Source organism: Ictalurus punctatus, chromosome 25 (assembly GCF_001660625.3).
Source record: "Ictalurus punctatus breed USDA103 chromosome 25, Coco_2.0, whole genome shotgun sequence".
In the NCBI taxonomy this organism is placed as follows: domain Eukaryota; kingdom Metazoa; phylum Chordata; class Actinopteri; order Siluriformes; family Ictaluridae; genus Ictalurus; species Ictalurus punctatus.
The window spans coordinates 17,530,789-17,557,102 of NC_030440.2; the positions used below are offsets into that span (position 1 = coordinate 17,530,789).

Below are 26,314 nucleotides of genomic sequence, written 5' to 3' on the forward strand. Positions count from 1 at the left end.
AGATAGAGAGAGAGGGAGAGAGAGACAGAGCGAGATAGAGAGAGAGGGAGAGAGAGAAGGAGAGAGAGACAGAGCGAGATAGAGAGAGAGGGAGAGAGAGAGGTGTAGAGAGAGAGAGACAGTGGGAGATAGTGAGAGAGGGAGAGAGAGGGAGAGAGAGATAGAGAGAGATAGAGAGAGAGGTGAAGAGAGAGATAGAGAGAGAGAGTGGGAGAGAGAGATAGAGAGAGAGGTGTAGAGAGATATAGAGAGAGAGAGTGGGAGAGAGGTGTAGAGAGAGATAGAGAGAGAGAGTGATAGAGAGAGAGGTGTAGAGAGAGAGAGAGAGAGGTGTAGAGAGAGATAGAGAGTGGGAGAGAGAGGTGTAGAGAGGGAGAGATAGAGAGTGGGAGAGAGAGATAGAGAGAGAGGTGTAGAGAGAGAGAGAGAGTGGGAGAGAGAGGTGTAGAGAGGGAGAGAGAGACAGAGAGAGATAGAGAGTGGGAGAGAGAGACAGAGAGAGAGAGAGAGTGGGAGAGAGAGGTGTAGAGAGGGAGAGATAGAGAGTGGGAGAGAGGTGTAGAGAGAGATAGAGAGAGAGAGTGGGAGAGAGAGATAGAGAGAGAGGTGTAGAGAGAGAGAGAGAGTGGGAGAGAGAGGTGTAGAGAGGGAGAGAGAGACAGAGAGAGATAGAGAGTGGGAGAGAGAGACAGAGAGAGAGAGAGAGTGGGAGAGAGAGGTGTAGAGAGGGAGAGAGAGACAGAGAGAGATAGAGAGTGGGAGAGAGAGGTGTAGAGAGGGAGAGAGAGACAGAGAGAGATAGAGAGTGGGAGAGAGAGGTGTAGAGAGGGAGAGAGAGACAGAGAGAGATAGAGAGTGGGAGAGAGAGGTGTAGAGAGGGAGAGAGAGACAGAGAGAGATAGAGAGAGAGGGAGAGAGAGTGGGAGAGAGAGATAGAGAGAGAGGGAGAGAGAGTGGGAGAGAAAGAGGCGTGGCCATTGCCCTCCTATCCCGTGCTTTGTTCTCTGCAGGTGTGAGACCCCGGTGTTCAGGAGGTCCATGCACACGGTTCAGGTGTGTGTGTGTGTGTGTGTGTGTGTGTGTGTGTGTGTGTGTGTGTGTGTGTGTGTGTGTCCGGGGTGTTTTGGGTCATCGTAGTGACTCTCTGTCCGTCAGCGCGGCGCAGATCACATCTCCACCCTGCCCTAGCTCTTCATCACGGAGCTACAGTCCTCCAGAGCACCGCCCATCCGCTGACAGCGTCACGTTCACTCCACAGTAGCGCAGGAACGACGTCAGGCTGAAGTTCAGCTCAGCCAGTGCGCTTATGTTTAATCACAAATGAACGACTGGATGAAGAGGCGGGAAGTAAAAGTTAGCGCGCCCGACTGCTGACGCTAAAGCTTTACTGGGACCGGATCACTTTTACACGTGGAGGTGGAGTCACGGCATCGTTATACTCACAGTCAGTGACTTCATTCCAAACACAAGCACAATTTTTTTTTAAATCCTTACGTGTACTCGAAAACGCACTTCCTGTCGCAAATTCCTCCTCTCCGGATGTGTTCGCAAGTTCCTCCCGTCCGCAGTGATTTGTTTTGAGTTTACTTTGAGTCCACGTTTACTTCGCCATGTCACCTGATGTGTGCACCTGTTCTATGTTGAGCCATGAATCAGCTGGTCTATTTCTACCCTCGGTCCGGCGTGGAGCTGCGAATTCTTATCGCGCTGTTCGTCTTTAAGTCGTGTTCTAGTTTCTCGTGCCTTCTAGCTCCTATTCTGCATTCACTTTTAACCAACTTCAATAATCCGTTTCACTCACGCTTTGCTTTTATTTATTTTATTTTTTCGCGAGGCGGATCGGGTAACCCTGATTTGTGTTCCGTGGTCTTGACGTTGTTGCGTAACCCCACGCCAAACACCGCATCGGTTTTTCCCATTAGCCCGTCGTTGCTAGCCGGGATCACTGTAAGCTGTGAGGAGGTGCTACTGGCTGGGCTCCAGGATCAGCACGAAATCCTCTAATGTTCTTCCCAGGACGGAGAAACAGTATGAGGCCTGTAACGCCTACCTCTGAGATCGGCTCTGACTCCCCGATCCCACAAAACACACCCAGGATAACAATAACGACGCGCGCTAACGTACTAATGACATCCGTGTACAGCTGAACGCTCTCTCCAGTGGTACAGTACGAAAGGAGGGATGAAAGGAAGGAAGGAAAGAAGGAAGGACAGAAAGCAGGAAGGAAGGAAAGAAAGAAAGAAGGAAGGAAGGAATGAAGAAAGGACAGAAAGCAGGAAGGAAAGAAAGGAAGGAAGGACAGAAAGCAGGAAGGAAAGAAAGAAGGAAAGAAGGAAGGTAGGAAAGAAGGAAGGAAGGAAGGAAGGAAAGAAGGAAGGAAGGAAGGAAGGAAAGAAGGAAGGAAGGAAGGAAGTAAAGAAAGAAGGAAAGAAGGAAGGAAGGAAAGAAGGAAGGAAGGAAGGAATGAAGGAAGGAAGGAAGTAAAGAAAGAAGGAAAGAAGGAAGGAAGGAAGGAAGGAAGGAAAGAAGGAAGGAAGGAAGGAAGTAAAGAAAGAAGGAAAGAAGGAAGGAAGGAAAGAAAGAAGGAAAGAAGGAAGGAAGGAAAGAAAGAAGGAAAGAAGGAAGGAAGGAAAGAAAGAAGGAAAGAAGGAAGGAAGGAAAGAAAGAAGGAAAGAAGGAAGGAAGGAAGGAAGGAAGGAAGGAAGGAAGGACAGAAAGCAGGAAGGAAAGAAGGAAGGAAAGAAGGAAGGAAGGAAGGAAGGAAGGAAGGAAAGAAGGAAGGAAGGAAGGAAGGAAGGAAGGAAGGAAGGAAGGAAGGAAAGAAGGAAGGAAGGACAGAAAGCAGGAAGGAAATTTATATTTGAAATGTTTAAAGCCAAAATCTCAGTGTGCCTGATGTGTTTGTTTAAAAGTGTGTTTAAAATAAAATGTTAATAAAATAACCAGTTTTTTTTAGAACAAGCTTTAATAATAATAATAATAATAATAATAATAATAATAAGAAGAAGAAGAAGAAGAAGAAGAAGGAGAATAAAAATCGATGAAGATTATGACATAAATAGAAATCATATCTGAGACAGCGCTACAGCTGCTCCATGATGCACTGAAGAGGTTAGACGAGGTTAGACGAGGTTAGACGAGGTTAGGCGAGGTTAGACGAGGTTAGGCGAGGTTAGGCGAGTTTAGGCGAGGTTAGGCGAGGTTAGGCGAGGTTAGGCGAGGTTAGACGAGGTTAGACGAGGTAAGGCGAGGTTAGGCGAGGTTAGGCGAGTTTAGACGAGGTTAGACGAGTTTAGGCGAGGTTAGGCGAGTTTAGACGAGGTTAGGCGAGGTTAGACGAGTTTAGGCGAGGTTAGGCGAGGTTAGACGAGTTTAGGCGAGGTTAGGCGAGGTTAGGCGAGGTTAGGCGAGTTTAGGCGAGGTTAGGCGAGGTTAGGCGAGTTTAGGCGAGGTTAGGCGAGGTTAGGCGAGGTTAGGCGAGGTTAGACGAGTTTAGGCGAGGTTAGGCGAGGTTAGGCGAGGTTAGGCGAGTTTAGGCGAGGTTAGGCGAGGTTAGGCGAGGTTAGGCGAGGTTAGGCGAGGTAAGGCGAGGTTAGGCGAGGTTAGACGAGGTTAGGCGAGTTTAGGCGAGGTTAGGCGAGGTTAGGCGAGGTTAGGCGAGTTTAGGCGAGGTTAGGCGAGGTTAGGCGAGGTTAGGCGAGTTTAGGCGAGGTTAGGCGAGGTTAGGCGAGTTTAGGCGAGGTTAGGCGAGGTTAGGCGAGGTTAGGCGAGGTTAGGCGAGGTTAGGCGAGGTAAGGCGAGGTTAGGCGAGGTTAGACGAGGTTAGGCGAGGTTAGGCGAGGTTAGGCGAGGTTAGACGAGGTTAGACGAGGTAAGGCGAGGTTAGGCGAGGTTAGGCGAGGTTAGGCGAGGTTAGGCGAGTTTAGACGAGGTTAGGCGAGGTTAGGCGAGGTTAGGCGAGTTTAGACGAGGTTAGGCGAGGTTAGACGAGTTTAGACGAGGTTAGGCGAGTTTAGGCGAGGTTAGGCGAGGTTAGGCGAGGTTAGGCGAGTTTAGACGAGGTTAGGCGAGGTTAGGCGAGGTTAGACGAGGTTAGGCGAGTTTAGACGAGGTTAGACGAGGTTAGGCGAGTTTAGGCGAGGTTAGGCGAGGTTAGGCGAGGTTAGGCGAGGTTAGACGAGTTTAGGCGAGGTTAGGCGAGGTTAGGCGAGGTTAGGCGAGGTTAGGCGAGGTTAGGCGAGGTTAGGCGAGGTTAGACGAGGTTAGACGAGGTAAGGCGAGGTTAGGCGAGGTTAGGCGAGGTTAGGCGAGGTTAGACGAGGTTAGGCGAGGTTAGGCGAGGTTAGGCGAGGTTAGACGAGGTAAGGCGAGGTTAGGCGAGGTTAGGCGAGGTTAGACGAGGTTAGACGAGGTTAGGCGAGGTTAGACGAGGTTAGGCGAGGTTAGGCGAGGTTAGGCGAGGTTAGGCGAGGTTAGACGAGGTTAGACAAGACAGGGATAAAGACCAAGAACTTAGACACTATTTATACCTCTTTATTATTATAATTTTTTACTCATTATATATTAACATACACTGCCTTGGGCTTTTTTCTCACTTGTATAATAATGAAGTAAATATCTTGTTTGTGTGAAGTTCTTTGTTCTAAGGGTGTACAAACTTTTCTGTATGAAAAGTGTCGTATTGTCAAATAGAATGTTTTTATAACTATTTTTGTCCTTTTGTCTTCCTTTACTACACTAGTGTTTAAATGATAATATAAGGGAATTATTATTACTGGTGCAGTTTTACTTCTACGTGCATGTGATGGTAATTCCTGGGAAATACGTCCAGGAACTTGGAGCTTTTCCTGGAAACCTGCAGACACAATAATAACGACTTCCTCTCGGCAGTTCAGGAAAAGATAATGGAATATTCTTTGTTGGGGAAAAAAAAGGACAAATTCTTCGCTGTTCCTCAAGCGGAGGACACGATGGGTCCGTGATGGGTCTGAGTTCTGCGGGTCTGTACTGGAGACGGCGTTAACGAGTAACCGGGGCGAAGCACACAGGATAACCCTCCCCGTGTTTACTCAGCTTCAGTGCCGAAGTCGAGCTTTTTCTTATTGAGAACCTTCATAACGAGGGCAGTGGAGCTGTTAAAGGAGCCGGGAACACTTCTGGACTCGTTATACTCGCAGCTGGCTGCGTTGGTGTTTGAAGTAGAACCGTGCGAGCTGTTTGGACAGCGGTCGTGTGTGTCAAGGCAGAGCAGATCAAACGCTTTCAGCGTCCCTCGACTGAAATTTTAGACTGCGTTTCAGCGCTTAGAGAAACGCAGGGACGGTATCCAGCTCCAGAGTCTTTACACATCACACATCTGCTATTGAGCTACGATTTACGTCAGTCCTGGAGACAAAAGAATCACGCCGTCTTTCAGACCAAACGATGTACAGTACCGGGTGTCCTAGGAGTCCACATACTGTAGGGGACTATGTTTGCCAGGACCACGTCAGTCATGCGGGTGTTCGTGGACGTCTGGATGTCTTCTCGCATCGCGACCTTGCGACAGTGTCCCGATCCGGCCGTGAGAGCGATTTCAGTACGTCCGTACTGTCGTCGCCGAAGGAAAAAGAAGACATCTTGGAAGACATCTTGCTAAAAAGTGTCCCCCTGTGTATGGAGACTTCTGGGGCGGCGTGTCCATCTTGTTACCCAGTGCACGACACGATAGACCGACGATAGAGTCGTTCAGTTCACTACTGACACGATTCGATTCCGAAACGAATCATAACACGTACATTTCCAGCCTTTTGTTGTCCCCCGTCCCAACTTTTTTGAGATGTATTGGGTTGTAATTAAGACCCGACGATATCATCTCCTGGCCAATAAGATTGTCCGACGTTTAACCTTATCACTATCGGAAATGCCCGATACTGTCTCTTTAAATATCTGTCAAACGCTAGTGCTTTTATATCCTACTTTCTGAATTCTGGATCCTGATTGGTCGTCACGACTAGCGTCGATCGGTTTTCTATAACGGCAGCTCTGACGGTAGTGCAGTGTCCGACTCGCAGCTTTACGTCAGCGCGCTCGTTCTAATACTCTATGATACGTTTCTATAGTAACGGCTCGTCCGCAGGGACTCGATACGGTGAAGCGCTCCGTGAAAAAGCGGCGCGAGAGCGGCGTTTGAGACAGTCAGAGGTGAAGCTGGAAACTTTGGTCTCCGTCTTTTCCGCCTTAGTAACTCCTAGAAGGAAAGAAAGACAGGCTTGCGACCGTGTACAGCTGCAATAGTGTAAGTGAGAACAGGAACGGACCTGTTATAAGCGGATATAGAGTGACGTCCAGCAAGAAATGAAGAATTACAGTCGGAGGCAGGTTGCTGTGGTGTAAGAGGAATAAAAACACCTGCTGATATAGAATAGTAATAATAATAATAATAATAATAATAATAATAATAATAATAATAATAAAAACTTCGAGGTGTTTTCCGCAGTTTATTAGACCGGATATAAACTACGCATAAACGTAAAACTTCCTGAGTCACTACGGGTTTTGTGGCTCGTACGTAAGTAGTCATCCGGGTCGGGTTTAGGAAATCTTTCTCACTCGGGAAATTGAATACGCTAACTCTCCTCGGTGTTTTGAAAGAAAGTCGTTTCTTGAGAAAAGCGCAGCATTTAATAGCGCGCGAGAGCCGAGAAAACAATGCCGCGGGCTTCCTGCGGACACAGACGGACCTTTATTCCTCAGTTATCGAGTTCCTTGAGCTCTAATTCTCTCCTTCTCTCCTCTGTCAACACTCCCCACATCACCACAGCACCAACACCAAGCCTCGCTTCCACTCTACTGCTGCACGGACCAGTGATTTAAGGGGCCCGAGCAGGGCACGGAGGCCGAGAGACAGAGCGACACGGAGAAGGGTAATAAGAGCCAGATGGGGCCAGGGCTACAGCCTTTAAATGACCATGGAGAGAAGGAATGAGAGAAAAAGACAAGGAGGAAATATAATATGAAGCCAAGGTGTACAGCGTGGGAGGGAGAGCGCACGTGTGTGTGTGTGTGTGAGAGAGAGAGCGAGAGAGAGACAGAGACAGAAGGAAAGCTTGTGTTGTTCACATACCAAGCCTGAGTTCACACAGTCTGAGCTGAGGGTCGATTGGCGGATGCAGTCGCCTCTTCTTTCTCCAACAGCGGGCGGGGTAGGTGTACATCTGACCCGCAGCCAGTCCTGTGCCAACACACACACACACACACACACACACACACACACACAAGGAGTGTGTGTGAAACAAATACTAAGCACGTACAAACCTCTGATTATGCGTCACTCAAATAACAGCAAAACACAACTTGGGACATTTTAGACTTCAGTAGAAACAGATGGTGGCAGTGGGAGAGAGGACGAGAGACATAGACTAAGAGCTAGAGAGAGAGAGAGCGAGAGAGAAAGAGGACAGATAAGTCTTAAATAGGCTAAATTAAAAACGTGGAATAAACACTGGGTCACCACAAAGTACAGGGTGTGTCTAAGACACCGTAGCTAGATTCTCCTTCTATTTGTGTCCGGCTTTCGGCTGCACGGTTAGCGGTTAGCTTTAGCGTCCTCGCAACTCCGACCACATTCGATAAACATTTCAGCGACGTTAAATTCCTCATCGAATCGCTTCAGCCTCGTCCAAATGACCGAGAACGCTAATCTCGTACGCGTGACTCGGGCAACTCAGCAAAACAAGTCTTACCCGAGTCAAAAGGCTGTAGACGTTACACCGAGCAGATTTACGGCCACCTCCAGAATTATTGGCGCCCTTTATCATCTGCCACGATGGAGGTTTTAACAAGATGATCATCTTTAACGTGCATCCAAACAACACAGAGATGGTCGCGAGATGCAAAATACCAGTGTAAACGCCGGTTGGTTCCAAAATTATTGGCACCCCGCACGTGCAAATGGGGAGACTGAAATGTCCGTGACGCAAACGTACTCTTGTGTCCCGTGACAGCTTTTCTGTTGATTTACATAGAAGATTATGGAAAATATCCATCCAGGTGTAACTTCGTGGCAGAGGTAGTCAGATTTTTGTCTAAAGTCTCCTGGTGCAGAGGCACCGGGTCTTTCAAAATGAACGAGGTTCAATTATGTGTGTTCGGATGGACGCGGGTCAGTCCGTAACCATGACACACCATAATCAGTTTGGTTTATAAAACTGATTCGGGGGCGGGGCTACAGTATGTATGAGCACGGCTAGTCATGCCGCTAAATAAACTGCACAGCCCTGGACCGATCACGTTCCGTATGCAAATTACTGGAGGACGGCAATGTGGTGCCTGGTGCGAGGGACATCGTGGTGACATTATGGCTTTGTGTGGAAATTATGATGCACTGCAAATCGAATACTCTGATACTGATGCTAGCTAACGTGTAGAGAGTGTCCGATTTACATATTCATATATATTTAAATAACCTGGTATTTTTAATGAGATGTACAGATGTTCGAAGGCCAGTTTTTGTTGCTTCCGGTTTGACTAAATAACATATTAAACAATGCACTGTTGTGCAAATTTGAGCTTAATGAGTTTAATATCCGGGCAGACTTTAAAGGAATCTTCATGGGAAGGTTGTGTATAGCTGAGGTTAATAGCTCGTTTGAATTACAGGTCATTTAAAATAAATAAATAAATAAAGGATCCCGTACCTGGCCCCCTGTGTCGCTTCTCCATCCAGATGTAGCAGTTGTTCTGAGCCACGCCCGTCTGCGAGTCCAGGAACGGCATTCGGACGCTGCGCTCGGCACACAGGCGGGCGTTGTAGCTGCGACAGTGCTCGATGGCCTCCTTGTAGAACTGATCGCCGAGACTGAGGAGGAGACGGAGGACGGCGTGAACCTCGAGTCAAACCAGAAGAGGGTTTCGAGGTCAAAAACAACCCTGAGAGCGTCTGTTAATGCTGATCAGTTTCAGAAAACGCACGCGAATGCCATTCGCCATGCACGTCGTGTTACATTTCTGGTTCCTTTCGGACGAAATAAACTGTCACACCGGATAGGCGAAGTGGAAATCTGGAGTCCCACGCATCAGGGAGGCACCGAAAACCGCTCGATTCTGCCCACAGGAACATCAAAATACGAGAACCCCAAATGAACCCAGATTTTTAGAACTCCCTCTAACGTCACTCATTAAAAAAATAGAAATCGCCACAGAAATTCCAATCGTTTCCACTACAAATACCATTACAATCCATCAGCTAACCATTAAACCCATTTTCATTATTGGTCCTAATGTTATCCAGTAGACACGACAATATAAGGCGACAGATTACCAGTAGAGACCCACAGTTTTACACACGACACTTTCCATTAAAGCCAATACAATTCCCATCATAACCATTAAAACCCATAACAAATTCTATGAGGGTTTCTGTTGTTTTGTTCTTTTGTCAGCAGGGACGGCCGTGTCTCCAAGTATAGCCCTGAATAGATCATATTCAGGAAACTAAGTAGCTTAAACTATCCAAGAAAGCCATTGAAGTACTCAAACATGAATGATTAGGCTCCAAAATAAAACAATAAAACTGGCCACTTAGAATAAAAGGTTTCCGTTTTGTTAGGTCACATGACTCCCTGACTTATTAGGCTAAAAACAACAACAACAACAATACTCTTTCACCGACGAGCTGTACATTTTTCCAAAAAGCCGAGGAAACTCTACCAGTGAATGGAACTCGGCCCGAATCTGAGGAAAATCTGCCGTAATTTAGAGTTTATCTAAAAAATCTGCTATTTATTTGGAGTTTGCTCGACTTTGCGTTAAGTCCTGCGATCGCAGAATCTCGCAGGGACTGGTTTACGCTTATATAGTCATCATCTTCGTGACGTAAGTGCGAGCAAATACACACGGGGAAAAACTTTCAGCTTTGTCCAGTCACCCGGTTCGTATCTGATGGTTTTTCTCTCATTTTTATTCGCCGGGGAACATTTTAACGCATTCTCGCAGATACTCAGACGGATCGAAGCGTGATCTCTAATTGAGCCATTGTTTTGTTTTGGAGAGTCGGAGATTTCTGGGTCTTTGCGCTCGTCAGCAAAACGAACACTGTGCTGTTGTGAGTGTTTATTATGTCAGCAGATACGTGAGGAATGTTGAAGTGGAAAAAGAAGAAGAAACTGCCACGCGGCGTCGCGACACAAAGAACCTCAGTGTTCAGAGAGAGAACCCGAGAGAGAGAACGAGCCTGAGCGGAAAGAGGTAAGAAGAAGAAGAAGAAGAAGAAGAAGAAGGGACAACGATCACGATAACAGTGTTACAATCCCGGAGCTGATTGTTTTCCTATAACGGTGCGGCTGGAATTCTCTTATTCCTCTCATACCGAAGCAACGGTTACAGTTTTTATTCATCAAAGAATGACGTTGTGCTTTTTATCCGTTTGTAGTTACATTTAAAGTCGTGGAACGTCTGTGAAAAGGGGTTAGTTCCTGTTCTCGCTTACGTTATGGCAGCTATAAACAGTGCGCTCCGTCACCGGCCTCGCCTTTTCTCTCTCTCGAAGTTAATAAGACAAAAAAAAACGCAGCTTGGCACGTCACCGAGAAACCGCAAAGGAGCGGAAACTCCTCTGCCAAAACTTCTTGACTGACGCTGGAGACTCCTTCCATGAATGTTACCTAAACAGCTCCGAAAAGAAAACCTCACCATATCAAACGCTATATATATTTTTTTTCCTTTGTTAAATAATAATAATGATATGTTTTTTCATTTAAAAAAAAAAAAATCCGTTTATTGTTAGGGTTTGATTACGTGGCACGTTCGCCGTACAAGTCCCTGAGAATGAGCTGTTACTATAGAAACGATAACGCATTAGATGTGTGGTTTTTATGTTACACCCAGACCTACATTCAGAGCTGCTGTTCGTAATTCTACAATTCGTAATTCTTCTTCTTCTTTTTTTTTTACTTCCTGTGCCACGTCTAGACTTCCTGTGTGCATTATTTCACGCTCGTGCTATCTGAGGAAACTGCGGACGTCGGAAAGCGGAGAAGACAAAGAGCTCTGTAAGCTCACGTGAAGTAACACGTGACCTGCGTGACTGCAGTCTGACCCCCTTTACATACTTCTCTTCACTTTAGCATTTAACTTTAGCTTTTATTGTTTGTCTTATTTTTACCGATGCGTTTACGGGCACATCGTGATTATTTGAATGATATATTTCATTTTTAAAAAGTTTGAGTATTTGTAACATTATTTACACATTTTTTTTATATATATATATATATTATATATTTTTTAGATGCTATATATTTAACTTTTTTAGATTATTTTCATATCTTCTTTGTGTCAGTGGTATAATTTATTGCAATTAGCCTATTTTACTATTTCTTTTTTTTTACTTCACACTCAAAAAACATAATAATAATAATAATAATAATAATAATAATATTAAAAATTTAATTAATATTTATGTACCTTTTATATATTTAAAATGCCTTTACAAATATTTAAAGCATTGCTCAAAGTGCTTTGCAGTGTGAAAATAAACAACAACAAAAAAAAAACATAAATAAAGCAAAAAATATAGTCCATAATAAGATAAAAAAAATAATAATATAAAGGCGATAAGAAAAAAATACAGAAAGAAGACAATAAGTGTAGAAAGTGTAAAAAAAAAAAAAAAAAAAAAGTACAACAGTACAGTAATTAAAATGACGTAATTAAAAATAACGTAAGTACTAACGTCAAAAACATTTTTAGCTATTATTATTATTATTATTATTATTATTATTATTATTTTGAGATTATTCTAATAGCAGTTAATTTTGCTATTAAAATGATTTCTTCTTCTTCTTAATGTGTAGAATGTGAAAGCTTTGTATAAACTCCAGACGAATACAGAGATTAAACAGGAAGCTACGTGCCCTAAAGATCTGCAGCAATCTGTGATATTTCACAGAGCAGGAGAGAGTCAGGGTTTTATTTACGGCAACAGAAACCAGAAAACTTCTGCACGACAGAAAATGTTCAGAGCCTGCCGTCCCAGTCCGACCCCAGCCCGGAGCTCAGCTGTGTGCCGTTTTTCAGCCTTTCATATTCAAATCGCTCTCATGCTTGCGTTTACAGAGTCCCTGAATAATCACTAGCATCAGGGAGGTGCCTCAAAGCATTGTTGTTCTTTTGGCGCTCCATATGCGTGGCGTAATGCTGAGTTTAAATCGTACGCTGACTGGAATATCATTATGAGCCGATGAATAAAAGAGCGTCTTGATTAAAAACCTCTGAGGAACCCGAGGGACGAGGAGCTCTCAAGCAAGCAGAAGCTCTTCTCCGGTCTTCAAAGCCGTGTATACGTTATTCGGTTCAAAATCGGACACAAACCGGCGAAAAATTACTGGCAAAAGAAACTCCCGAAGGCTTCACACTATGACCGTGCTCATCGGTTATCGACTATAACATGAGCCACTGTATAAGATTCGCTTCGTAGCCAGATGTTCTCGGCCCGGTGGAATAGGGAACGTGGAAACAATAACAGTCAATGAGACCTTCATGAGTCAGGCTACGTTGTAGGTTGAGTGTAAGTGGAAATTGAGGTTATATAAGGAATAACACACTTCAGGTTGTGCTGTTATAGGAAAATAATCCACGCTGGGCTACTAGGATAGAATTAGTTACTGAGATTTAATGCAGAATCACCAAGAGAAAAAACAACAACAACAACAACATTCAGCTAAGTTTCCACAATTGCCACTACCATCCAGCAGTTCCTGACTACACAGCTGGTAATATTTTTACACGCTCCTCTTCTCTGCTTCATGTTGGAAATGCTTTTGTTTTGTTTTTTTAATACTGTCGGATCTGGAAGATTAACCGGTGTAGAACTTTTTTTATGGTAAATCGCAAGTTTGGAAATAAATCAATGTCACACACGCCTATTGGGAGCGTTGCCAAGATGGCCGCCGAGCGGACTTCTTTCTGACGACTCTGTTCTAAGGCTGTATTCGACCACTCATAATTTCCGACCTCCGATTACAAGAAAAAAAACAAAAACGGCCCATCCCAACTCGGAATTCCTACTCGGGAACTCTGGAACTCTGCAAGGGCTCGTCAGATACGAATTCAGCAAGTGACGTCAAATCAACATGAAAATCAAAGTCTGTTTTGAGGAAGTTAATACACATCACTCATCGGTTTTTCTGCCTGACAAAAGACGAACATGATGGCCACCGTGGATTTTTCCCCCTACTTTGACGTGATGATGTAATTCCGAGCGCTGGTTTTTCAAAATCACCGCAGAGATTTTCCGCAGATTTGGGACGGAGACGCGTCACGTGACATCGTCACGCGCATTCAGCCAAAGCCCTCTTCGATTCACGTGCGTCGAACATGACGACGGCGAAAAGGTCTCGTTTATCGACCCACATCGTGTAGAACGGCCACGATTTTAGCGTCCTGTAGCGTCGTGTAGAACAATGACGAATTTAAAAAAATTTTTAAATTCTACGAAATCCTATACGGACTGTCATACACTGTCACACACCTTCATCAGATCTCCTCCTCAGAGTATATTATAATCGGTTTCGCTTTATGGTTTGGATTGTGCTCTTGTCACGGTGCGCACCCACATTTCATATTTAACACTGCGTAACTCTAAACAAATCATACACCACTGTATTTTTTTTGTTTTCCTCTTCAAAACCGAGGGGTGTGCAAACTTTTGCACTCTGTTGTTTATATATATATTTTCTTTTCTTGTTGTTTTAAGCTCAGGAGCAGCTCCTGGATCCTCAGGGTGCAGTGTAAGTTATTACAGTAGAGGCTTTGGGAGAGCACAGTACAAGTAAACTCCTGATAAAAACCATGTGAGCTGGAGTCCGAGTCTTATTACTCTGTCACAGAAAAATGAAACATGTGCAGGAACGCAGGAAAAGGCCACGGTATTGTGAAGTCTCATTACTGGCACACAGCCCAGTTGTTCTTGTATACACAAAGATTTCGGGCCCTTGAAATCTGTTTTTTTTTTTTTTTTTTTTTTGGTGGTTTTTTTTTTGGTGCCGATGCAGGGACTAGATTTATCCAGACAGGCGAATTCCCTCATCAAACCCCTCACACGGAAACCTGGGGGAAGGGAACCGACTCCCTGCCAACACACAACTCAATCCCCCTTAACATAACCCCAATAACCCCTGCTCACTTACAGCCTCTTCAATGCAGACTGTATGGAACAAAATGTACCCTACCTGTAGGAGTCATATTCTCCTCCTACACACACTAAGACACTGAATAAAGGCTAAGTTGTTCGCCTCGTCCACACACCGTGGCTCTTTACATCCTTAAACACTGAACTGACGCTTTTATTTGGCTAAGTGATGGAAGCTAAACAGAACTGCACCAAAGTTAGCAAGCTCAGTCGCTAATGTTACTTCGCTAGCAGTTGAGGCACTAGCCAAGTTCAGTAACAAGCTAGCTAATGTTAGGCTAAGCACTAAGAATTTTTTTAGAGCAATTTATCCCTGATGAAAAGTTTATCGGTGTCTGCGTTAATGTTTTAATGGTAATAGATCTTTACGCTGATTTCTTAGTACAGCTTTCATGGGTTGAAAAACTAGCGTACAGGCTAACTATTAAATCGTGGAATCAGTGGCCAAGTTTACTAGCAAGGGGCAATGGTGGCTTATCGGTCAAGGCTCCGGGTTACTGATCGGAAGGTCGGGGGTCAGGCTGCCACTGTTGGGCACTTGAGCAAGCCCCTTAACCGTCTCTGCTCCAGGGGGCGCTGTATCATGGCTGACCCTGCGCTCCGACCCCAGCTTTCGGACATGCAGGGGTATGCGAAGAAAACAATTTCACTGTATATGTGACCAATAAAGACTCATTATCATTAAGCTAGCTAACTATTATCCAGGTTGGAATTGACAAATGATCCCTGCTGATAAGGGGGGAAAAAAAAAACTCGTTTTGAAAAAGAATTTTATTTTATTGGTTTCTACTGATGTTTGTCCCCCCCCTCCCCCCCCCCCCCTCCATCAGTACTAAATTATTTTAATAGTTAATAAAGAAGCTAGGTTAATTCCTATTAGGAAGGGTTTTTAGCAGAGATACCTAGCATTTAAAAGCACAAGCAAGCTAACTATTATGTTGTGTGACCAGTGCTTACTTTATTTATTTATTTATTTATTTATTTGATTTATTTGATTGGGAAGTAGTTGAGAGTTGGCGACAAAAGTGTGGTCAAAGTGTATAATGACAGTGTGGCATCCACCTCTCTACAACCTAACACCCTAAATATATCCCTCTGTGTGTGTGTGTGTGTGTGTGTGTGTGTGTGTGTGTGTGTGTGTGTTCGTTCCAGATTTTGGAGCAGATGGGGCTCCGTCTCTTGCGGAGTGACACCTCTCGTAGGCGTTTCCTCAGAACAGATGGGCCCTGAAGGATGCTGGGATGTCGCTAATCTGCAGTAGGTTGTACACAGTGTGTACAGTGCACAACACATCCACACACGCAAGGACAAATCTACATATGCAACGTCCGATCCAGAATCTAGTTCCTATCTGGTTAGAATGGGTGAAAGCACAGGTTTTTACTAATGAGATCGTATGTTTATCAGGACATCATCTATCCGTCTGTCACGCTGAGGGCTTTATATGTGAATCCGTTGCAGGTTTGCGCTGGGGGTACGGGTCATATTCTCTCTGATCACTGGGTCGTATTTAGGAACCTGGGAGTAATTATCTAAATGAATATGATAAATATGAAATGATACGCAGCTTATAACGCCTCATATAACAATCATTTTGCTTTACCTTTAATCGTTTCCTGTCTTTCTGTAGGAAAAAAAAGTAAACCGGGATTCTTGAACAAGCAAGACGACAGCGCTGCTGAATCCTGGATTCTGATCGGTCAGAAGGTGTTGATTGATTTCCTATAACGGCGGCCCTGACAGTAGTGCAACTCCGAATCGCAGGTTCATATTAATCCGCCCGTTCTAACACGTTATCGTTTCTATAGTAACGGCTCGTTCGCAGAGACTCGTAAGGCGGACGCTCCGCGTAATCGGATTTAATCTTTCCGTAACGCGTTACACCTGAAAAACATGAATATAAATATCATATAAATATCATATCATCTCGTCACCCTGCCGTTTTTTATTCTGTACATTATTCGCCAGGTGTAATGTTAAGCACACTCATATGTAATTATTTAAAATCCCGTGGGTCAGAAATACTTCCTACTAAATATATAGTAGTGCAATATTTATACGTATATATAGCTGTGTATATAATTACGAATGATCGTTTTGGCGATCGGAATTATGTACTGAATCGTGTGTCACTCGTGTTTGTCTTTTAGAAATGAAATAAAGGAAGCGTACGGGATAAATAAGGTTACGCTAATAAAATACCTTATTAAAATGAAAATGTTATATTTTATACAAAACACTGCATCGTTTCTCTTCACTTATCGTACTGATTGTCAGACGCTGCTTTAGTGTTAGCGTAGCGTAATCTATAATCCATCCTCTGTAATAGCAGTCTACAATGCTTTCCACGTACGATCGATCATCATATAGATTTGGACACAAGAACAACATCGATAAACCTACAGGGTGCCCGAGAAGTCGTTAAACAACGAGAGTCAAACGATACGTCCTTCATTTTGTATTTATTATTTACATCATACGCTCTACATCTTCACCCTTACGCTCAGTTTTTTTTTGTGTGTGTGTGCTCAGTTGCTGTATCGAGTCTTCGTGGATTTTGCTCAGCGTATTCGGGTGGAGATATTCGCTCGACGTATCCTCTTTAGTTCCTGAATTTTCGGACACCGTGTGTTATTACGGTGTTACCTATACCCTGTCATATCTATCAATATGTATCGTTTATGTAAGAATGAAAACGTTGTGTGGTGCTGTTACAGGTAAATCACGAGTGATGTGGATTATATTCCTGTAACGGCCCATCCCCAAGTGTTTATTCCTGTTAATCCATTGCAGTTTGCCAACACGTGCAATTTTTGCTTATTAAAAACAACACATCATGAATTTGATCGTGGTGGAACGTCCGTGAAACAAGTTTGTTTCTGTTGTCACCTATGTTATAGCTGTTCTTCACCGCTGCCCCGCCCACACCCCATAAAAACTAATGACACAAAACTAATAATAATAATAATAATAATAATAATAATAATAATAATAGCATGTGTTGTTTATTAAATATAGCCACCCTTAACATATCAATCAAACAGATCAATAGTGAGAAAATATTGGATAGTATTCTATCATATGAACATATTTGCTTAAAACTGTCCTGCAGCTCAATTATTTGATCAATGGATGCATAACATCATAAAAGTTCATACTGGAACACTGGGGAACAAAGGGGTTTGGTCCAAATTGCGGTATTTATCTTTCTAAAACTAATAAAATAGCACAAAGGGACGAAGTTTCTCATGTGTGCATGCTTCCCAAAGCCAGAATAAGACGAGACATTCCAAACCCACGCGCTATTATCCCCGCACATCACCGTCCGCGTGCGTGATATTCTGCTCCATATCATATGATTGGAGGAGAATACCAGGACCAGGTGAAGGATCTGGGTCTGTGTAAGTCATGTTCTGCATATAATTCTTCAGTAATGGTTAAACACAGAGCTGTAGGATATACACAGACCGTGCAACTCTACACACAGAGATTAAAGCGCATGGGATGCATGCATGTACGTGCAGAATCGCTCTATGATCACAAAATGCAGCAGTTTGTTAAACTACCCTGAGATTTAAAAAAAAAAAAAAAAAAAAAACAGAAAGAAAAAGGAAGGCTTTTTCCTTCTTGTTGTTGTTGTTTTTATTTTAACAATGTAACATTGTTATAATTGCATGCATGTGTTTTGTAAAGTACTCACGCTTTTAGTGGATTGTGAATGACAGTCGCCATGTTGCCACACTGTAACCCAATAAACTCAAATCTTAGACTTTTTTTTTTTTTAGGGTACCTTATGAAAGAAAGAGAGAGAGAGAGAGAGAGAGAGAGAGAGAGAGAGAGAGAGACCTATACGAGTCTCAGTGTCCAGCCAATAAAATATCAGGATTCAAGACATGGGCGTGGCTTAGACAAGCTGTCAAAACCATTTAAAATATATATTTGTGCATTTACACAAAGGCACGTTTTTTTTTTTTTTTTTTTTTTTTTTTTTAATAAAGAGCACGTTTGATCTATATAGTGGCATTCACACGAATGTAACACGAATGTTTCTACATTATGAATTTTTTATTTGCATTATTTGTTATTAGTACGTCTAAAAATATGCATTCAACCAAAATACTGCAACATTTTAATAAATCTTTAAAATATTACAACCTAAATTTATTGTAATGTGTATATATATATATATATATATATATATATATATATATATATATATATATATATATATATATATATATATATATACATTACAATAAATTTAGGTTGTAATATTTTAATATATATATATATATATATATATATATATATATATATATATATATATATATATATATAAGAAAAATAAAACACTCCTGTACATTTTTGTTTTGTTTTGTTTCTTTCACCGTGCTTCTTCTTCTTCTTTTTTCTTGTTTTTTTTTTTTTTTTTTTTTTTTTTTTAAACCAACAAGTCCGACATGACCACTAACCAATCACGTTCTGAAACGACGCATAATTTATAAAATCTCCACCAATCAACATTTACTAGGCGGGAACTAGAGAACAAGAAACCCAACGGCTGACTCGCAAACAGCTCTGATTCCTATTGGATGAATCGAGCACTACGTAGGGTACAGAAGTGTACTATTTCGTGCCCTACGTAGTGGACGTGTGTGTGGAGTAGGGAAGAATTTGGAACACCTGTTCTCAAGCGTTATCTCACGTGCTAGTTAAGCAAACGTTTTATTTTTTGTTTGTTTGTTGTTGTTTTTTACAGAGGTAAGAAAGCTGTAGAATGTTTGATTAAAATGACTTTGTGGAAACAGACTCACACGAGTGTGTTTAATAATCACATTTTGAAGCTTTTCAAGCAACTAGACAACAAGTTAGCTTAATTTAGCTTTAACTAGCTATGGCTAACGTGCAGAGTTCTCTTTGCTAGGTGTTCAGCTAGCTAGTGTGTGTGTGTTGTCTCTCTCTCTCTCATATATATATATATATATATATATATATATATATATATATATATATATATATATATATAATCTCAATCACAGAAATGAAGAGAGGAAACTGGAGAGGAAGGAGGAGCAGACGCCATCATCCTCCTCATCCTCATGATGATGGCTCTGACTGGAGTATGAGGAATCGTCCAGCAGATACATCTGAGTAATAACTCCCAAATCAACCCTCTCTGATGTTCGTGATGTGATGATGATGTTTCTCAGATTAAACTGAAATGTCCATGTTGTTGTGTGATGCTGATTTGCAGATCATCAGACACAAGTTCAGGATCAGACGCCGCTTCATCCTCCAGATCCAGTGCCCCTGCTCCTGGTGATGATCTCTCATAAGAGCCCTTACACTTCACTTATTAGTTTAAACTTCTTCCATCGGCATGTCACTTACTGTAAATACGTGCACCAGCCATTGATTTGTACTCAAAGACTTAAAATCGATCTTAACACATCAGTATAAATGCGCGCACGAGTGACACCGGGCCTCGTGTATGAATCTTTCAGCAAAGTTGTGTGTAGATGTTTGCGTAAGACAGACCGAACCGAATGATTATTATTATTTTAGATTTAGATTTACAAAGGCTGATTTCCTTCCTTTAAAGTGCTAAGCGCACTCCCGAACGCAGCTCATTCGCATGTGGTGACGCCCACAAAACTCCGTAAAAGGTCGAGTGCACGGGCAGCTCGGAGCACGAAATGAGCAGTCAGAGTAACGCCTGAGAAACAGAAGAGGTCGTTATATTGATTCACTTCTATGCTGAGGGAAATATTGAATATCATAATAATAATAGTAATAATAATAAACAAGTAAGCGTGAAATCTTCCATCAGCTGAGGCGTGTGTTTACGGTGTCTGTCATAACGGATCACAGCCGAGGTTACGGTCAAAGGAAACTCTTTATATAGAGCGGATATAAGAAGTCTACACACCCCAGTTAAAATGTGTAGGTTTTTGTGAAGTAAGAGAATGACACGGAGATAAACCGTACCGGATCTTTTCCCGTCTTTCATGTGAAATTGCAAAGTAATACAAATAAAGTGTTAAACGGTCAGAGATTTTTAAATATATATATATATATATATTTTTTTTTTTTAGGGGAAAAAAGGAAACTCATACAACTAGGTTATTGTAAGTTTGTTTTTTTTAAGTGTACACAGCCCTACACTAATACTTAGTTGAAGCACCTTTTGTGTTTATTTCACCACTCAGTCTTTTTGGGTAAGAGTCTTACACGACTGTCTAATCCAATCAGAATGGAACATCATGACTTATTTTTGTATATTTTCCTACCCTTTCTTACAAAATGATTCTAGATCCGTTAAGTTGTGAGGGCATCTCCTGTGCAGAGCCTGCTTCAGGTCACCCCACAGATTTCCAGTTGGTTTCAGGTCAGGACTCTGGCTAGGTCATTCAGAAACGCCGACCCTCTCTCGGTTAATTTGTTCGTCTGTTGATTCGGATGTATGTAAAGGTGAAATTCCTTTTCTTCTTCTTCAGCTTACTAGCAGACACCTGAAGGTTTGGCATTGAAATCGGAAGGTATTTGTAGATATTCGTGATCCCCTCCAGCGCGATAAAAGCCCCAGTTCCGACTGAAGAAAAGCAGCGCTATTGCACGATGCTGCCACCACCGTGCTTCACCCTGGAGATGCTGTTCTTTTGGTGATTTTTTTTTTTTTTTTTTTTTTGCACACCAAACATACCTTTTAGAATCTGACCATACATTTTGCCACCTGGTTTGGCAGGTGATTCTTTTAACCTTTTTTTTTCTATTCTTCCCTGAAATATTAGATTGTTTTTCACTTCATTTTTACACGTTGTAATTCCACATCGAGGATGGAAAACCGTCTGCCATGATTTATCACATAAACCTGCCATTTTAACAGGGGTGCGTAGACTTTTTATGAGCGTCGTATGTGAAAGCAGCCATAGACTGCTGTGAGTTTAACCGCCGGCCCGACCCCACCCCCCCCCTCCTTTCACGCTGAACTCGCGTGTCTCATTCGCATTCACAGAGTTGCCCGGTTTTTACTTCGACCCCGAGAAGAACCGCTACTTCCGGCTGTTGCCCGGTCACAACAACTGCAATCCGTTAACGAGGGAAACGCTGGAGGAGAAGGAGCGCGAGAGGAAGAGGACGAAGCTGCTGGCCGAGGACGAGCGGGCGAGGAAGGTGAGCGTCGGAGCGCTCCGATGCGCCGTTTGTTTGTTTGCGTCACAGTGAGGTGAGAGTGTGTCGAGCTGAAACGTCTCTGTGACCCTGCGCAGAAAGCTCCACGTACCGGACTGAACTCCACGCTCCTGCTGCAGAGGAGACGCCTGGGAGAGCTGTCCCCGAGCTCCTACTGTAGGTACGCCGTCAGGATCCACCTCAGGACACACCTCAGGACACCACACACACTGTTCCTTCCTGCACGATGACGGACATCACAGGATGTCTAGCACGCTCATATCGCAAGAACTATTCACATGAGATTTGTTTATTTATTTATTTATTTATTTACTAGCACACCTGCCCTCACTTCCACCGATTTGAAAGGCAAACTATGACGTGATCTGGTGTAGGATTTTCCTAATTCGTTAAATTGTACAGCTGTGAAAATTAGATCCGATACCCAGGGTCGGTGTCGGTCTGATACTTAGTCCGAAAAACGTTGGATGGTATGACGTGGACCTCGCTCTGTTTCCTTTCTCAGGCTGGTCCACGAGGTGAAGGTGAGCGAGATGAAGCGACACAAGCTGGAGGTGCAGAGCGCCGACTCCAGCAGCCCGAACACGGACAACTTCCGCCTCATCGTGGTGAGCTCCCGCCTCTGCCTTCTACGAGGAAGCGAAAGAGTCCGAAAAGCGCGGGATATTACTGTAACTGTCGCCCGTTCCTCCGCAGGCGGACTCGGCGTGCGAGCGCGTCTTCACGGTGAACGACGTGTCGCACGGAGGCTGCAAGTACGGCATCATGAACTTCAGCGGCTGCAGGAACGGCTCTCTGTCTGCGCAGATGTGCGATAACCTGTACTTCACTAACCGCAAGGTGACCTGGGACTGTCTACGGAGGATCTTATTCGAACCGTGATCGGGTTTAAGTTTTAAACGAAATCCTAAAAGAAAGCGAATAAATAATGAAACGTGTTCGACACGTTTTTTGGTTTTTTTTGCTCTTTATTTCAGGTGAACTCGGTGTGCTGGGCGTCGGTGACTCATTCAGACTCTCATGTCCTGTATCCTTTCTGCTCCTCCGTATTTGTGTCCGGTTCCCGCGCCGCGGTTCCCCGTGGCGTGGATCAGGGTCGTTTTCCTGACCAGCCTCCTCAGGTTGTGCTTGGTGGGAATATCTCAGACTCCCGGCTGCGTCAGTTTACTGCCCGCGTCTCTCTTCAGTAACTCCAATCCCGGTGAGACGTCTCTTCCGACTCGTGTGTCCCCGTCACGTCGTTTATCCACAGAGGAACAGTTCGTAGGCGCTCAACCAAGACATGTTTGCTCCTTTAGTGTCGATGGAGCTGAGGAGGAACGGACGGCTCTGTTTTTCTCGACTCGGATCACAGCTAGTTCAGTCACGTGACTTTTTTTAGTAAAATATGTGCAACCTGCAGTCTTGGGGGGGGTACACCCTCGTTTAATTTGATGCTTTAATTGATCAGACAGGATTTCGTGGAGGGGTTTTTTTTTTGTGTGATCGTTACGGCCAAAAATTCTTGATTTTGCTCCTGCTTTTTTTTTTTTTCCTCTCTCTCTTCAAAATTTGAGATACAACTCGTAGAGTTTTTATAGATTTTTTTTTTTTTTTTCCCCCGAAAAACTACCTGAATTGTCGAAATCGCAAACGCACGAAATCGTTTTGCACGTACTTTCGGCTGTGATGTTTGTCGGTAGTGATGCACCGGAAGGAAAAATCTGGGCCGGAAACTTTAAAAAAAAAAAAAAAAAAAAAAAAAAAAAACGGGGGGGGGGGGGGGGATCTCAAACCCATTTTATGGAAATGTCGGCGCGTCCCTGATCGTTGGTAAACGAGACCTTTTAGCTGTACTCGTGTTGGACGCATGTGAATCGAAGAGGGAACGCGCGTTGCGATGGCTTAACGTGACGCGTCCCGGCCCATGACTACGGTAACTGTGCGGATTGCTCGATTTTGCGTCAGTTTTCGCGATCGCAAATTGGCGAGATCCCGGAGGGACGGATCAGGGCATTAAGAACGATCGTGCGGTCCTCGCCCAATTCTATAAACAAACGAAAAGCCCTCAGGTGACGACGACGACAACAAAAAGGAGCAGTAGGAGTGTAGGAGCTTTTTCCAAGAGGGTGTACTTTCTTTTTCCCATCACTGTAAGTGACCTCTAAAAGCCAAAGGAGTAATATTCCTGACACCGACTCGTCCGCTCCTTCGCCAGTGCGGTGTATCGGCAGAGCGAACCAGTCGAAATTAGCACCTACACGCGTAACTCTACTTAAACCTGCTTGAACGCGACTCCCAGGAACATTTCGGAACGCGAGCAGACAGAATCCGTCCTCGTAGTCCGAGAGATCTGTAACGTTACTTCAGTGAATAAATAACTGAACAAAAAATGAAGGAGGATTTGTGGAAATAGTTTGGAGATCGCCGGTGGTCTTTTATCTATTTTTAAAAAAAAATCGTTTTAGGCCCCGCCCCCATGGGTTTGAAGGCAGTACCTGAACTGTAACTTGCAGTTGGATGATTCTGTATTCACACTATGACATGAAACATTTCTCACTGAACTACTTCCTGTTGTTGTGTAATCAGACCAGCCTGGGATGCTGTGCAGTTTTAAGATCTCTACAGCGTGGTCGTGTGCGTGGTGCCTGAACCCACAGGCTGATAAAACCTTCAGTACTGGTACGTGTGTGTGTGTGTGTGTGTGTGGTTTCATGTGCATTCCCTGGTGTAATATTCTGCCCTTATAGCATCACTCAGACGGTTTTCTGCACGTCCAGGTCTTTCACGGAGCGTCATCGTGACCGATGCGGTGACGGGCCGTCGGCAGACGTACGGCACAGGAAGTGACGTTCTGGCCCAGCAGTTTGCTCTCAGAGTGAGTAGATGACGCGTCAGGTGGACGACGTGATCGCGACCCGACGTTTCCGGATTACCGGAGAGTTCTTACATTCACACGCAGAAGAATAATCTGTTCATAACGGCTCACGAGTCCACTTCCTGTCCGATTTCAAACCAGTGTTCCGGGTTATTTTGCTCGTTTGTTTGTCGTCATCGATGAGCTTGACGTTGCGCTCCCGTGTTCAAGGCGCCGGTCCTGTTCAACGGCTGCCGTTCAGGCGAGATCTTCAGCATGGACCTGAGGCAGCGAGGCCGCGGACGGGACCACAGCTGGAAGTCCTCCCGCTTCCATCAGGACTCGGCCGTCACCTCCGTGCGACTGCTGCAGGACGAGAACTACCTCCTCGCCGCGGACATGCTGGGAAAGGTCTCGCTACCGACGCCGATCGAACCGCGATGTCGCACAAGTGTACCGATATCGACGTGACCGTTTACGCTCGCCTCTTCTCCTCCTCAGATCAAGCTGTGGGACGTGCGCGCGAGACGGCCGGTCAGGCAGTACGACGGGCACCACAACGAGTACGCCTACCTGCCCCTGCACCTGTGTGAGCGAGAGGGGCTGCTGCTCGCAGGTACGTTCATCTCTGCGTTTAAATACCCATACAGAAACTCCTCCTGGAAAAGTCCCTGTAAGTGAGCGGTTGCTATAGAAACGATGACGTAGCATTGATATAAACGCGCGGTTTGCAGCTGCACTGCAGTCAGAGCTGCTGTTATAGAGAACTGTTCGCCACCTCCGGACCGATCGGATCGGAGAACTGGAGAGCGCTGTGATATGGTACACGACGTGATTGTTGTTGTTTGCAGTGGGTCAGGACTGCTACACCCGTCTGTGGAGTCTTCGAGACGGCCATCTCCTCAGGACCATCCCCTCACCTCACCCTGCAGGAAAGGACTCCATCCCCAACGTGGTCTTCTCCTCACAGCTGGGGGGCCGCAGAGGACTGCCCGGCCTCCTGATGGCCGTCTGCCATGACCTCTATTACTACCCTTACGGTGACTATCAGGACGGGACGGGATCCGAGGCACAAGGCTGAGCTGCTCCTCTCTCTCTCTCACACACACACACACACACACACACAGTCGCTGCTACATCACCCGACATGTCAAACAGACTTCTGGGTGTACTTTGGATGCATTCAATCCGTATTGCAGTTTTTAAACCGAACAATGGACGGTTAAGGATTGTGGATTATTTTGGTGTGACCTTTTAGGAAAACAAAATAATAATAATAATAAATTAAAAAAAATTTGCCATGTTACAAGTTTTGAAAAATAACTTTGTACGAGGGTGAAAAAGTATGACGGAAAACGATACGCTTTTGAGACACCTGTTTGCCGTTAACAATGCCATAATAATAATAATAATAATAATAATGTTTTCGTTTGACTTGCCCTTTGTAAAAGAACAAATAATGTTTGATTAATGTCGTTCTCAGAATTCAGTGAAATGATTAGAAGTTAAAATATTCATGGCCCATTTGAAAAAGGAAGAAAATATTAAAATGCTCAAGTGCTGCTGCTTCTTTCTTCTTTAAAGCATTCTATAATGAGAACTAGCGTGCATCCGCTATTAAAAGGTATAGATCACGCGTTCCCAATCCTGACCCTAGAGAACCCCCTGTCCTGTACATCTGAGTGTTTTCTCCGCTTCTAATAGCCTGATTTCGTCTGAAAAAGGAAAACACTACAGCGTTCAGGACGGACGGTTCTCCGCGACCAGGTTTGGGAAGTTCTCCAAACCTGTCTGGGGTCTGTGAAGCACAGCCTCTTAGAGGAGTTTCATGAAATAAACCTGGAATTTATTCAAAGAAATCCTACCCTTAATCAGTAAAGAGAGATTATATGTGTGTGTGTATATATATATATATATATATATATATATATATATATATATATATGTATATATGTATATGTATATATATATATATATATATATATATATATATATATATATATATATATATATATATATATGGCACATACAGTATATATATATATATGGCATACAGTATACCCAAACATTCTCAACAAAACAGTCAGGCTTCATTGGTTCAGTGCTACAGCTCCACCTAC

The 26,314-nt window shown here is 43.9% G+C and overlaps 2 protein-coding genes and 1 long non-coding RNA gene across 6 annotated transcripts in view; 2 read left to right on the top strand and 1 right to left on the bottom strand.

Annotated features, from left to right (window-relative positions):
• The window catches only part of dpf3 (double PHD fingers 3), a 34,898-nt gene extending 16,931 nt beyond the window's left edge, over positions 1-17,967 (bottom strand). For all 4 annotated transcript variants that reach the window (XR_008393436.1, XM_053675664.1, XM_053675665.1 and 1 more), the window contains exons 1-3: positions 17,868-17,967; positions 8,679-8,839; positions 7,106-7,213 (exon numbers count right to left, since the gene is read on the bottom strand). Coding sequence is in view for 3 of the 4 variants with exons in the window: in XM_053675664.1 (XP_053531639.1) it covers positions 7,106-7,213; positions 8,679-8,839; positions 17,868-17,899 (301 nt within the window). In the remaining variant the exon portion in view is untranslated. The remainder of the gene's footprint in view (positions 1-7,105; positions 7,214-8,678; positions 8,840-17,867) is intronic.
• LOC128629141 (uncharacterized) lies at positions 4,511-15,425 on the top strand. Its single transcript, XR_008393437.1, has 3 exons — positions 4,511-7,184; positions 10,951-12,749; positions 15,320-15,425. It is a non-coding gene; the product is annotated as an uncharacterized LOC128629141 (long non-coding RNA).
• Positions 17,968-18,645: 678 nt separating the features above from the next.
• wdr21 (WD repeat domain 21) lies at positions 18,646-25,756 on the top strand. Its single transcript, XM_017455477.3, has 14 exons — positions 18,646-18,928; positions 19,207-19,318; positions 19,422-19,486; positions 21,183-21,340; positions 21,436-21,518; positions 21,864-21,966; positions 22,055-22,198; positions 22,336-22,385; positions 22,480-22,559; positions 23,927-24,019; positions 24,118-24,215; positions 24,426-24,605; positions 24,696-24,810; positions 25,046-25,756. Exons 2-14 carry the CDS (start codon positions 19,209-19,211, stop codon positions 25,273-25,275), a joined length of 1,509 nt encoding a protein of 502 aa, XP_017310966.1. The 5' UTR covers positions 18,646-18,928; positions 19,207-19,208; the 3' UTR covers positions 25,276-25,756.
• Positions 25,757-26,314: the final 558 nt, after the last annotated feature.